The sequence below is a fragment of the Diplotaxodon limnothrissa genome, linkage group LG15 (assembly GCF_057381915.1).
Source record: "Diplotaxodon limnothrissa isolate DT_005_m linkage group LG15, D_limnothrissa_male_GT1.1, whole genome shotgun sequence".
Classification (NCBI taxonomy): Eukaryota; Metazoa; Chordata; class Actinopteri; order Cichliformes; family Cichlidae; genus Diplotaxodon; species Diplotaxodon limnothrissa.
Genome location: NC_140610.1, coordinates 9,842,235 through 9,855,350, shown reverse-complemented (window position 1 = coordinate 9,855,350; position 13,116 = coordinate 9,842,235). Strand labels below are relative to the sequence as shown.

Below are 13,116 nucleotides of genomic sequence, written 5' to 3'. Positions count from 1 at the left end.
CCGAGCACAGGAGTCTGAAGTAAGTCCCACTGTTCAGTTCATGTATTAAAAGCGATACTGTGGTTTTTCACTCCATTAAATTACATTCAAACCCTTAGGATACAGATTTTTTTTTCAGGAATGTTGGACATGCATTTTTACTCCATTTACATATTATCGAAAAAAGCCCTTGAACTGAGAGTGACAGAGCAGACTTGGCAATATCCAAAATCAAAAATGCCTCAACATTGAAAAAAAAAAAAAAAGCATTTGTAGAAAAGCAAAGGTTGTCTTGTTCTAGTTCTTACAAAAAAAAAAAAGTGTGGTAAAATTTAGACTTTTTTTTTTATAAAGATAGCAACAATAGCTCAGTCAAATCATGTCTAATGTATAAAAAACACCAAATCACAGCACTTGACAGTAAAGATGTACTCTTTCTTGGATATACATTTTTTTAATAAATTGAAAAATTTTGATATTAAAGACACTGAAGGTCAAACATATAAAACAAATGTTTCACGTGAGTCGAGGTTGCAACAGTGGTTGGTAACAACAGGCTCAGATAAACATCACACCGACTGAGTGGATGCTCTACCCAGCTCACAAAAGAATTCTGGGCACCATGGTGGCTCATTCCTCCTATAAACGTAAACCCCTACTAGACTGCAGATTTGTTTTTGTTTAAAAAAAAAAAAAGCACAAAAACCCAGACAAGCTAGGCCTAGCCAGCATTTTACAGATCTTAAAAAGTTTCAAGCATCTAGAGGGGAAGATCAGCGCAGGAGTAGAAAGAGAGAGGCGCGAAATACAGTATACTGATAAAAATAGTTTTTTTTACAGTGCACATTGATTGCAAACAGTCGTTTCTGATATTGAGAAGGTCTGCATGGTGAAACTCGCCGTTCGTGCTGAGAGATGTCAAAGGTTGAGCCTGTGCCTCGCAAGCTGTTGTGAGAAGTCAAACTGATTTTTTTATTTTTTATTTTATTTTTCTGGAAGTTGATCTCACAGAGCCCAAGTGAAACAGGAGCTGTGACCAGTGACTTTGAGAGATATGCCAAGTGTCGATGGTGAAGATGTGGCAGGTCGGTTACTCACAAGGCACATTTTGTACATTTGATTGTCTGGTTTTCGCATGCTTTGTAAAGACTCGCACCGCTGGTGTGAGGACGCACGAGGCACATGGCTTTAGTCCAACCTCCCCACACAAAGGCATCAAACACGCAACTGAATGCACCTCAACAATGAGAAGAAAAGGACTGTACACACTGAGATAGCATTTATACAGTAGCACTGGGCAAATATACATAAAATAAATTAGAATAAATTATCTCTCTCTCAAAAAAGCTAAAGGAAACTTTTCTTGTTAAGCGCAGGGAGTAGTTAATGAAAGACAGCAAAAAGCTTTGGACTGAAGACCAAAAAAAAAGTGTCATGGCTATCTGATTTGGCTCAGCGATCAGTGTTTGCAGGAAACGTTTAAATCAAAGACAAAAACCTGACAATCTGAAACACACTTACAGGCTGATGTTGAGTTAAAACTGCTTTGGAGAATGTTTAAAGAAAACCAAGTTTGCTTGTTCGGTGTTGAGTATGACATCAATCAAGATTAACTGGCATCAAGTGAGTGAGTTCTTGGCATCGTGTCCTCATTCAAAAAAAAGTTTTTAGCACAACGCAAGTGTCACAGAATTAACTACTCCCTGAAGAAAAAAAATGAATGAAGAAAAAATCTGACAGTGTCTTCAAAAATCTATATCATGAATCTGCAACAGACTGAGAAAATACAGCAAATGAGTCCTTTTAACTTCATATTTAAAGTCCTTAAAGACTTCATTGACGGAACAGTGGTTGCATTGCTGTAAAATGTGTCACTAAAGTAGCAGGTGTCAAGTGAGGATGTGTAGCGCTTGCCCTGCCCCCAGATGCGTCTCTCGAGCTACTAAAAATGGTTCTTAAACTGTACAGAAGCTGTTCCTACTAAGTGAAGCTGAATGTACCACTGACAGAGATATAATGCGTATTAGCACATCAGGTGCACCTGGAGTGAAATAAAATAAAAATGCATCTCTTTAACGTAACCCAAAAATGTTTCTGTAACAAAGAAGTTTGCAAAGCGGCATGTTCAGGGGAAGTCTGACTGCAAATACTGCTCATTATTGACAGCTGAAAACTTAAAGACGGTTACTGTGTCCACTGGCTTGAATATTGCTCACCCTTTAAAATACTCCCAAAGCGATGGAGCAAAGGGTAAAAACTCAGATTGTCAACCCAGCCAGAGAAATACAACCTGGAATCCTTTTTTTGGGGGGGGAATGATGATTTTTTTTCCCCCAAAGCTTCTCCGCTGTCTGATTGTTTCCGTTTCCCTGATCGTAATCCCATGAGTGAGATTTGTTTGACTTTGTTTGTGCTCATTTGGTTTCGACACGCATCACAAACAGAAATCGTAATCACCGTCACTATGTCAGGTCTTGAAATATTTTCTAGTACACCTAAATTCAAGTATACATGCGTTACAAAAACAGTGTCTGAATCTCCACAGTTTTTGTCATCACCTCCAGCTTGAGTGGTACTCAGGCGTGTAACGATACCGTTCTGCAAGTGTTCCTTCAGCATGAAAGTTCTTCGGTTTGGTGTGCTCTCTGATGTTTGTCTGCACACTTTTCAAGCAAGCTGCACTCAACGCTGCACTCCGTTTAGTCCAGTAGCTAAAGCATGCTAACACGGTTAGCCTTGAAATGAGCCAAGCACTGTGGCAATATTATTATGCAGGATTAATGTTGTGTTAACTCTCACTACATGTTGAGTTTGTGTTGCACAGCCAATCAACTGATGTCTTCTCAAATTCAATAGCTCTGTCAAATGAAATTGCACTGTTTCCTTTCATGATTTGTTTAAATGAATGACGATCAATCAATCTGTCTACAGCACCAAGTTTCTGTGTACCGTTACGCCCCTCGTGGTACTCGAGATGCAGATGATGTCAGTGAAAGACAGGTTTTTATAGCATCCTATATCTACAAATTTGAATCTGAGCTGACCGACATCGCAGTGATAAATTGCCATAATGTCACAACAACCTTTTTTTTTTATTTTTTTAAATTAGCCGATGTGGAACACTAAAAGGATGAGAAGTTATTTTGGGAGGATAAACAAAAATGTGCCTTGAGTCCTCAAGGTTGAAAGTCAGTATCTTTAGCACACAGAAATGTCCACGTCCACAGTCTGTCACCATCATAGTGGCCTAATCTTAAATGTAATCATTTTTTTAATGATTTACTTGATGCAAAAGACTATGCGCTGTGGCAGGAGAGAATAAGGCATTCCCTGGACTGATGGAGGTCCTTCAAGACTTTAAACACCAAATAAAAGAGCTGTTTACTGTACAAAATAGGTAATCTTACAAATATTTCGAAAATATCTCTTCAAACAGAATGGCTTCTTCTCGGAGAGGCAAAAAACAAACAAACAAACAAAAGCAAGAAAAAAATTGATCAGTCTCCGTCCAGCGGTGACCAGTGTCTTCTTCATCTCATCATTTTCTACTAGAAAACAAAAATCCAAACCCGTGTTCCATCTTACAGTGCCGTCCAGTCCAGTCCCTCATTTCCTGTTCGGAACGTAAGGGGCTGAGGTGAGGGCCAGGAAGAAGTCCCTTCATCTGTGCTCCCCTCTCAGATGGGGAATGACAGCCTCTCTTGGAAACAAAAAGCCAAACAGGGCCATGGTAAGGCGCATCCAAAAAGGCCGGTTTTGTCTGTGGTGCCTCATAAACTGCAAGGGGACAGACAAAAGAAAAGAAAAGACATGTTGTCAGCCTCAACAAGAGCCGGGTGTATAAAAGCTTCCTGTCATATCAGAATCACAACACTCGACAGTTGTGAAAGTCAATACACACACACACACTGATTTCAATTGAAAAGGTTTCTGAGGTAAAGCATTGTGAACTGTGGTAAACCCTGTGAGATGAAACCATATGACCGACTAGACTGGATGTTTCCACAACATTAGCTTGTGTCGAGAAAACCTGGCTGTCACACGCATACCAAAGTGCCTTCAATCCCCACCCCCCCAGGAAGTTTCATTCTCCTAACAGAAAATATTTATAATGATTTACTTGGTTTCAAGCGAAAAAGTTGATTGAAATATTAAAAGGTTTTAGCTCCCAGAATCTGACAATCATCCCAGCAGCATTACTTCATCTGCCTTTCAAAGATTTTAGTTGTCCCTCTAATTAAAGATTGCACTGCTGACTTCAATACAAGGAGCTCTAAGTGAAATGCTTTCAAAGAAAGCGTGGCTGCAGCTCAGCACAGCTCTCCTTTAATAGCGCAGTCAGCAAAAAAAATAAAAATGGAAGCAAATTATCAAAACAAAGCAAAGCAAAAATGAAACCGTTCCCTCATATTAAGCAACCGTCTCATTTTCCGTTGGGGTGCTCGTGCCTTGTGGGCTACAGACAGATGAAGGGGTTCTTGCTGCATCCTGAAATCTCCTGTCTCCACCTCCTCGTCTCTAATCCTGCACCGCTCCCTCTGGCATCCTGAACAGGCGCGCTCAGACCTTGCAGCCTGTTGCATAAGCATTCTTGTTGGGCAAACCCCCCACCCCCCCTGCACTCTCTTCACCAAGGTCTCTACCAGGCTAGCAATCAGAGCCAGCCACAGGCTATTTGATGCAGAACTAGCAGACTGAGCTGAACCAGCACTGCTAAATGTAACCCTAATTGTCCTTAATTGCCTTAATTTTACACTGCTGAGCTTATTTAAACACTACCCTTGTGTTTCACATGAAGCTCATCTTTATGCATTCACTCTCGTTGGTAGTGAGGAGTATTGTGTGTTTTGTTCGCCACTTTTAGGGACAATATCCGCGCTCACCTCCCCGTTTCTTCAGTGTAACAAAGGGTTAATTTTTACCCCCTAAGTGACGCCTGAGCATTTAAGCAGCCAGCCACCAAAGTAGTCAAAATTGATGGACAAGACTCAAACCACAAACACAGCGTGCCTCACACTAACAAAAAACCCACACATTGGCCCACACTGGCAACTTCTGCTTGGAGAAGCAAGTGAAAAAGTCTAACAATAGCAGCAGAGATGGTACAGACAAGTGATTGGATATCATACAGGAGCACTTGTGATTATTCCCCCTTTGGAATATTCCTACAACAGCAGTATCTGATCCTGTATGATGAAACCATCTCCAGCGCAGACAGCAGACAGAAAAAGAAAAAAAAAGTCTCTTATCTCTCTGTCACAGAGTTACACACGCAAACCAAAACACACGGAGAAAACACACACGCCGAGGCAGGCAGCGGGACAACTGAGGTATTGTGGGTAGCCGTCATGTTACTGGCTGTGTCTATAAGTGTGTGAGTCAGACTCTATTTTTAGATGAGCATATAAACAGCCGACCGAGTCTACCCAGACACAGACTCGCTTCTAACTCCCATTTGTGACGGTCTCACCTGTCCTTTCTCAAACCTTACACCAAACTCAAAACCGTATACAGCTTTTCTTTTCATCAGAATGCTTCTCCAAATGCATTACCCACACCTTGCTGGCAAAGCAAATCCTCATGGCAGCAGATAAGAAACTTGCCTGTCCCAGTTTATTTGTACTTATTAACTAAGCCCATGAGCAGTCCACTAACTGCTTTGCAAATATTGATGCACAATTAAGTGCTTATCTTGAACTACACGACATGTGTTCACAGATGAGCTTTCCAACTTGAGCCTTGTGTTTGGGAATTTTTTTCCAGTATAAAGAACTTATTAGGAAATAAACCCTAAAGAGTCCTAGTTTCAGGTAACCTTACAAGCAACAAAGCTGATTCTCTTTTAGACAATAAAGAAATTTAGTCACTCCCGCATGAGGTTTCAGTGTTTCAGAAGACAGAGATGCCTCTGACCATAGACTAACAATAAACAAAAACACTGAAATGGGTTGTTTATATAGATATCTATTTATAATCTCCTTCTTGGTTTTGTTCCTTTCGTGAAGTTGCTAAATCACGGCTTAATAGTCATTTAAGAGTTTTCGTTTTCTCGAGAAAGTGTCTGAATGACTGTTCGGGCTATTTTTAGCCGATGTGGGCTGCAGTAATTTAAGCTGGCAAAACTTCTCCCTTTTACCCAAAGAGCGAGCCACAAATTGGCACAACTTAGCTGTAATTAGTGTCTCTAATCAAGGACACATGTATAAAATTTAAAAAAAAAAAAAAAAAGGTAACACAGTCTGAGTTTTAGCAGCTGTTTAGAACTGCTGTTCCCTGCTGTCGCTAGATCTCACTGGCACGCACAAACTGTGGTTCAACAACCTAATTGAGCATTTAGATATTATTCACTTCTTCTTTTGTGTAATGTAAGTTAAATGATGTTCAGAGAGTCTCTACAAGTTATGCCTGGAAATGGATTTGAGTTGCCGGTGTTTGAAGGTAAGGGTTGCTATGGATCTGCTTCGCCACTCGGGAGCGAGGCTTACCAGTTCAACGTGATCCTGTTGGAACTTGTCTCCAATTTCCCGTAGTTTACGACCAACTTGCACCTCAACACTCAGCTCCTCGGGTCTCTCTGCCACGCTGTCAATGTCTTCCCCTCTGTCCTCTTCCTCCTCCTCTTCAATATCTCCCCGGTCTTCCATGGGCTCAAAGTGAACAGGAAAATGCAAACGCAATCCGGCGTAGCCTAAAAGGAAAACATCAAGCTTCTTAGCACTTCAGTTGTTGCTAGGTTTTTTAAAAATGGTGAGAAGTTGTGGTCAGTGTTACTGCCAAGATCCCTACATAAGTAATATAAGCAGTTTTTGATTTGAGTAGGTAGTAGTTTCAGTTCAGTAAAACTGCTAATGTTTTGCTTATGAAGTTAAACTAGGCAGTTAAAAAAAACGGGAAAAAAAGAAACCTTTTGAAACCGAGGTTTACTATCTTGTTTACTATTAGTGGCCTCAAACACAGTTGTGTCTGACTCGCCTACGCAAATATACAATATAAATATGATGCTATAATAGTCTGTAAAACTAAAACAGGTTTTTATCAGATCGTCTCATGACTGGGCAAATTACAAAGTACATGAAGTACAAGTGAAGAGTTCATAATCAAGAAAAGTGAGCAAGAGTGACGGCAGGTGGAAAACACCTTATTAAATCAACAAGATCCTCAGTGATCCGCCGCCTCTTTCTGGGTCGTGTCACTGAGTTTACTCACTGCCTGACAGCACGTTTTCCTACAGTCGTGCCACTTGAAGAAAAACAATTTTTTTTAATGTTATCATGTGTGCAGAACGCTGTGACATTTCGCCCTAACAGAACAACGCAATATCTTTAAGAAACACTGTGTGGAGCGATGGCATAAAGCCAAGTGCATGACATCCATTACATTGAATGACAAGGTAATAACAGTCAGTGGTGTTTATGCATTGATGACTTTAAGGCGGAACAATAGGCACCTCTCAAGCACTGATACCGAGTCAACAAGCAAACAACATTCTACTTCAGCGTCTGTTTAATTCACTTATCATGATGTCATACTGATTTGATTAGATGTTGGAAAAAACTATTGGATTAAAACTGAGGCACATATTAACACTGGTATGTCGCTTTACGTGCTTTACAATTATTGTTGTCTATTTTTATCTTTTAAAGAAATGATCATTTAAGATCCAAAGTAAAACAAAACTGGATCTTCTGTAATAACCACTGATCAAATTCAGATTCATTTTTTTCTTCGCATTATGTCACAAGCATATGCCTAATACTGTACTGAAGACAGTTACATAGAGAGTTAGTCTTATGAATATTATAGCACAAAGGGATCTCACAGAACTGATTTCTAGGCTTATCTGTTTTGCAGTGGTATTTTTAAATAGCATTTTGTTTGTCTCATGCTCCAAGATTTGCATCTCCTCATACAGCACCCCTGACGAGAAACCCAAGAGATAAAATAAACTGCTTGTAGTCCAAAGTTAAACCGCATTGTTTCTAAAGCTACAAGCCCGCATAACCTTCAACAGGCTCACCCCCTCCTTACCGTGAAACGGTAGGCAAGGCTGCCGTTGTAAGCTGCAGGGCAGCGTGTTGACGCTGTTGTTGCTGTGGCTCTGCGACGTGGACATGGCGGCGGTGACGGCGGCGAGGGCCTGTCCGGCTGCGATCTGTGCGACTCGGTCTTCGTGTTTGACACCCCTAAAGGGAGTTCCCCACAGTTGCGAGATGGGCTGTGACATATCCTCCTCCTCATCATCCATCCGACGCCTCAGCGGTAAACTTCCTGCAGAGAAAGAAGAAAGGTACATCAAACTTTTCGAATGAGATCAACCGGCATTTGTGCGCACAAGTGTTTTGCTAGTGTAAATACAAAATGTTTCAGCAGGATTAGGTTTGACTCTTGGCTATGTTTACGAGCCATGGCGTGCAGGTAATTTGGGTGTGATTTGTTTTAAAACAAAAACAAAAATTGCCAAATGTCCCACTGCTGTCAGTGGCAACTTTGCCCTCTGGCAGATGGGCATGCATTGCACCCTATCTGTATTAAATGGAAATAAATCATTAGTCATTATAATCTGCATTAAGAGGCTTATGTTGCACGTGGTAATACTGAAAACAAACAAGCAGCGATGGCTCGGTCAGAAGAAAAGACCGATCTGTAAACGTATGTGTAAAAGAAAAATAAACATACAACCACCAACTGTATAACCTTGTTTTTATTGCAGTGATGATTAATAAGAGGAAACAAATGTATGGAAACACCCTATATAGGGGGACCCAGTGGGCGGCTAAAGACGTTACACCAGAGCTGCTACCCTCCTGCAGCACATTTTGCCAAGCTGTTCCTCACAATATGCCAAATTGTAATTGAGTGCCAAAAGATCCACAGCAGAGGCTTCCCCCCACCCCTCTCCATCAGAATTACTTTAATCTGAAGAGTGTGCCTCACAGAAGAGCACTGTCAGGGAATTCAATTCTACTCCTCCATATTAAGACCTTTACTTCATGTTCCAGCTCACTCAACCACTGGATAGCCGCCTGTCCACACCGTTAACCTGCGCTGCACAGAGGGCAGAGTGTGAGGGAGACCACAGTGAAACCACTGTTCAGGGTAGACTGTTTTGCGCCACATACAGTGAGTGAGATAACGAGTTTCACTCCATCCTCAAATATGCCTCCTGAACACATACGCTCACGCTCTCTTCCTTGTTGGCAACACGCCAGTCTGAACTACTGTTATATCATTTTGTCAAGGGTGGCTGTCTTTTCCCTTTGTTGTGTAAGTGGAGACAAACAGGCTGAGTTGTCGTATGCAAAAAGTTGAAACTGGATACACTGGTATTGTGTTTACCGAGCGAGGCGGCCGCAGCCATATAGCTCTCTTTGCATGATGTCATATCACATGGAGTCAAACAAGGAAACTGCATCTTTAACTGCAGTGGAAAAACACCGTCACTTTGTCTCATCCGATTGTTTACTGGCAGAGGAAAACAGAATTATTGACCAACAACACCCCCCCCCCCCCCCCCCCCCCAAAAAAAAGAAAAGAAAAAAAAAACATTTAACAGGGAAATTTGTCAATTCACTTGTGCTTTAATACAGCTACAAACTGCTCAACTCTGTGCCAACATCTCCTCCGGACCAGTTAAGCAGTACATTAATCATTAATTAATGTTATGCAAGCAGCAAGTTTCACTGAGCTCAAATGTGCGCTTGTGTATCAACTGCATTGCAAGCCCTGTCTTGAATTTCCACTGGCAGTCATCATGAGGGCTGGCAGCATTACCATACTGTCAGACACATAAAAAAATAAAAACAAAACCCCAAACATAGACAGGGAAATACACAGACTAGAGGCAGACCCACACAAACACACACACAAACACACACTGCCTGGGGGCTGCAGGGAGGCCTGGCAGCCACCACAGTGCTGGTCAAAAGTCTCAAAGCTCCAGTAGAAAGTGGCTCCCTCTGCTGCACCATCTGTGCACGGGCTCTGCTCAATGCAAAGCTGGGACTTGGGGAGCACGAACACTGAACTCGACTGCTATGCGACCTGCTGCTTTCATGCAACTAGGAGTGCTGGATGCATGGTCTGGTTAAAATAAAACCTATTAAAATGGGAAAAAAAAATAGGAAAAGAGTAGTCTGGTGTTTATTATTTTTTTATTTAATGACCTACTTTTTTCATTTTTTGCAGTTTTTCTGGTGATCTACGTTTGGTTTTGTCATGTGGAAGTTAACACCTGGGGTGCAAGTGCGATAAAACTGCACAAAAATAATCGACTTTAACCGACATTTACGTCAAGGAGGTTCAGCTCGACCACAAGGACTCGACAGAGGACCGCCGGCAATCTACTGCGATTTATCCACATCAGAAGGACCATATTCCGGGCAGCTCAGAGCGTAAACACGCCGAGCTCGAGCGCTTGCGTGTTTACGCATCTAGAAAACTCGCAACCATCGCATCTCCTACCTTAAGAAGCTTGACAAAACATCACGCACAAAACGACCATTGACAAACGCAGATAAAGTTGACTTTAGATCAATGCATTTTTGTTATGTAAATCAGTTAGAGACAACTTACTTTAGTCTTTGGTCTTACTTTACTTTAGTGTTAAAAAAAGAAAAAGAAAATAAAACCGAAAACGCACGACAGCTAACTAGTTGTATTAAAGAATAAACCAGGACCGCGTTTATTTGTATTCCTACTATTGCTCCAATTATCCGGCGCTGACACGTCCTCCCGAGAAATAAAACCATTTAAAACAAACTTGAAAAGCGTCTAAAAAGACGCCAGTCACGTTGCCTTACACACAAAACCACTTACTTTTAGCGTCCGCAGTCATTCGCCGGTAATAAACCTTCGCTAAATTACATGTAATATGCGAACAATAACGCCTGTCGCTTGTCAAACACCGGGAGCAACCAGGAGCCCGGGACGTGGGGAAAGCACTAGTGATGGGATTTCCGGCTCATTTTAGAGATCCGGCTCTTTCGGTTCGGCTCACTAAAAAGAGCCGGCTCTTTCGGCTCCGAACCGGCTCTTCAGGTTGTTTTGTTGCTTTAATTAATTTATTATTAACAATAATATAAAATTATGCACAAAAGGAATTACTAACATAAAAACAAGTGGTTTTATTTATATATGTTTATATATAAATATATGCGGTGGCCCCTAGAGACAAAACACGTACAAACTCCAAAACACATTTCTAGCATGAACTGAACTTCCAAAGCAGAGCTACTAGATCACTTAAATTACACAATTGAAAGCATGTGTGTATTGTTTGTGTATTTATACACAGGCACTCATATATATATTCAAATAATTTTAAAAAAAAGTTCATTTACCTGTTATTACCACACACCAAATCCGGTCGTTGGTACTTGCTGGCTTGTGTAGCCACAAGATAACAAAGGCTCAACACTGCGCCCAGCATCCTGGAGCACTTCTGTTGTCTTTTGTACGTGTTTTGAGTTTTTATGTGCTTCTGAGTTTTTACGTGCTTCGGAGTTTGTACGTGTTTTTACGTGTTTTGGAGTTTTTACGTGTTTTGGAGTTTGTACGTGTTTTTACGTGTTTTGGAGTTTGTACATGCTTCAGAGTTCGTACGTGATTTGAAGTTTGTATGTGCTTTGTCTCTAGGGGCCACCGTAAATATACTTTTATTTATTCACTCCACATAAAATGTAATAAATAAATCATATAATACAAAAATCAACTATTCACATTTCAAGTTTTAACTATTTAAATTTTCAGCTTTTTCCTTTCACAAATTTAAAGTGAAAAGAACACAAAACACTGCAAACCACAACACAATTAAATATAAATTATAATATGAAAACTAAAAGAACATGCATATTCTCTGTCATATGGACCTGCATGAATAAACTTTCTCAATCCTTTATCATCTGCAACCGAAAATAGTTGTGGATGATTACTATACCTTTCTAATGTTGTTGTCCCTGCCTCTCTTTCTCTCTCTCTGGCTCTGTTCCTGTGCTACTGAGTGTAACTACCGCCCCTCCCCCCTCTGCCCAGCGTAAAGCACAAGGCTCGCGTGCAGAGTGAAGCGGAAAAAAAGTGCGAGAGAGAGGCTGAGAGAAAGAGAAAAAAAAAAAAAAAAAAAAAACCCACGTGACGGCTCGCGATAAGGAGCCGGCTCGCGTCGTTCACGTCAAAGACCCGGCTCTAAGAGCCATTTCGTTCGCGAACGACCCATCACTAGAAAGCACGCGCGAGAGGTGACAAATTCAACCCGTCACTGTCCCCTCTTCACCGAGTCCGTTAAAGAAAACAAGACAAGGAAGTCTGGCTAGCATAGAGAGACGGACAGAAACACATGTAGAAGCGCTCACTGCCACACGCCAGCCACCTGACAGGTCCGCTCCTCCCGTCGCTGCCCGGGCATGCCCGAGCTGCCCGCACATTTGTTGATAAACTCCCACAAACAGGCGGCACGCGACAGCTCAGCGCGCGCAGATAGACTCGTTCTCCAAATCAGAACAACCGGGCGTTACACTCACCGCCAATATACGCGTTTTCCGTTGTGATCGGTGGTATCTTGACAATTTGCTGTTATCTTGTTTCCTACAGATTGCTGTGATGAGCCTCGGTACCTTCCTCGCATTACAACTACTCATGAATGTTTGCTGACTAGAGTGAGGGGTTGTTTTTTTCTGTGTCAAAAAAAAAAAAAAAAAAAAAAGACGGGGAGAAGGGGCGGATCCGCCCCCGGACCCGCCCCTTCTTAATAATGTGAAAGGACCAGAGTCAGCCTGTTTATGCAAACATAATACATCGAGAGGATATGCTTTAGATATCACTTTTTAGCGTGTGAGTAGTGGTAAAGAAGCATTACATTTTAATCAAGTCCAAGTAGTAACGGCAGCCTTTGAAAATATTCAAGTAAATTATTTATTTATTTTTTGTTGTTTGGTTTTCGATGTTATACCTGATACGGATTAGTGCATTTCTGACATAAACTCATATTATAAGCTATACGCAAAATCTCAGGAGGAAAAGGCACATGAATGAAGCCTTTTGAGTTACTTCAGTAATTATAAAAAAAAAGCTATTTAGGTGCAAAGCTAATTTACATTTAGTTGTTTTTTTTCTTTTGTTGCATGGTTTGTCGAAATGAATAAT

General features: G+C 41.2%; 1 protein-coding gene across 3 annotated transcripts; it reads right to left on the bottom strand.

The window, feature by feature from the left end:
• Positions 1-274: 274 nt before the first annotated feature.
• Positions 275-12,601, bottom strand: LOC146617041 (uncharacterized). Of its 3 annotated transcripts, none has more exons than XM_085372560.1 (4): positions 12,495-12,601; positions 8,008-8,247; positions 6,465-6,667; positions 275-3,756 (listed from the first exon to the last, which is right to left on the bottom strand). In XM_085372560.1, the coding sequence occupies exons 2-4, from the start codon at positions 8,222-8,224 to the stop codon at positions 3,640-3,642; spliced, it is 537 nt and encodes a 178-aa protein (XP_085228686.1). In that variant the 5' UTR covers positions 8,225-8,247; positions 12,495-12,601; the 3' UTR covers positions 275-3,639. The 3 variants fall into 3 exon arrangements, with proteins under 3 accessions (XP_085228686.1, XP_085228685.1, XP_085228684.1); XM_085372559.1 differs by lacking the exon at positions 12,495-12,601 and adding an exon at positions 10,795-10,869; XM_085372558.1 differs by lacking the exon at positions 12,495-12,601 and having other exon boundaries at positions 8,008-8,272.
• Positions 12,602-13,116: the final 515 nt, after the last annotated feature.

What these genes read in the sequence shown, in the direction of transcription:
- LOC146617041 (XM_085372558.1), bottom strand. Translation starts at nt 8,272, where the DNA reads ATGTACCTTTCTTCTTTCTCTGCAGGAAGTTTACCGCTGAGGCGTCGG. An exon ending in GCCTTGCCTACCGTTTCACG is followed by an intron (nt 6,668 to 8,007) that starts GTAAGGAGGGGG and finishes TTTTCCTTTTAG; the next exon opens with GCTACGCCGGATTGCGTTTG. An exon ending in AACAGGATCACGTTGAACTG is followed by an intron (nt 3,757 to 6,464) that starts GTAAGCCTCGCT and finishes GTCCCCTTGCAG; the next exon opens with TTTATGAGGCACCACAGACA.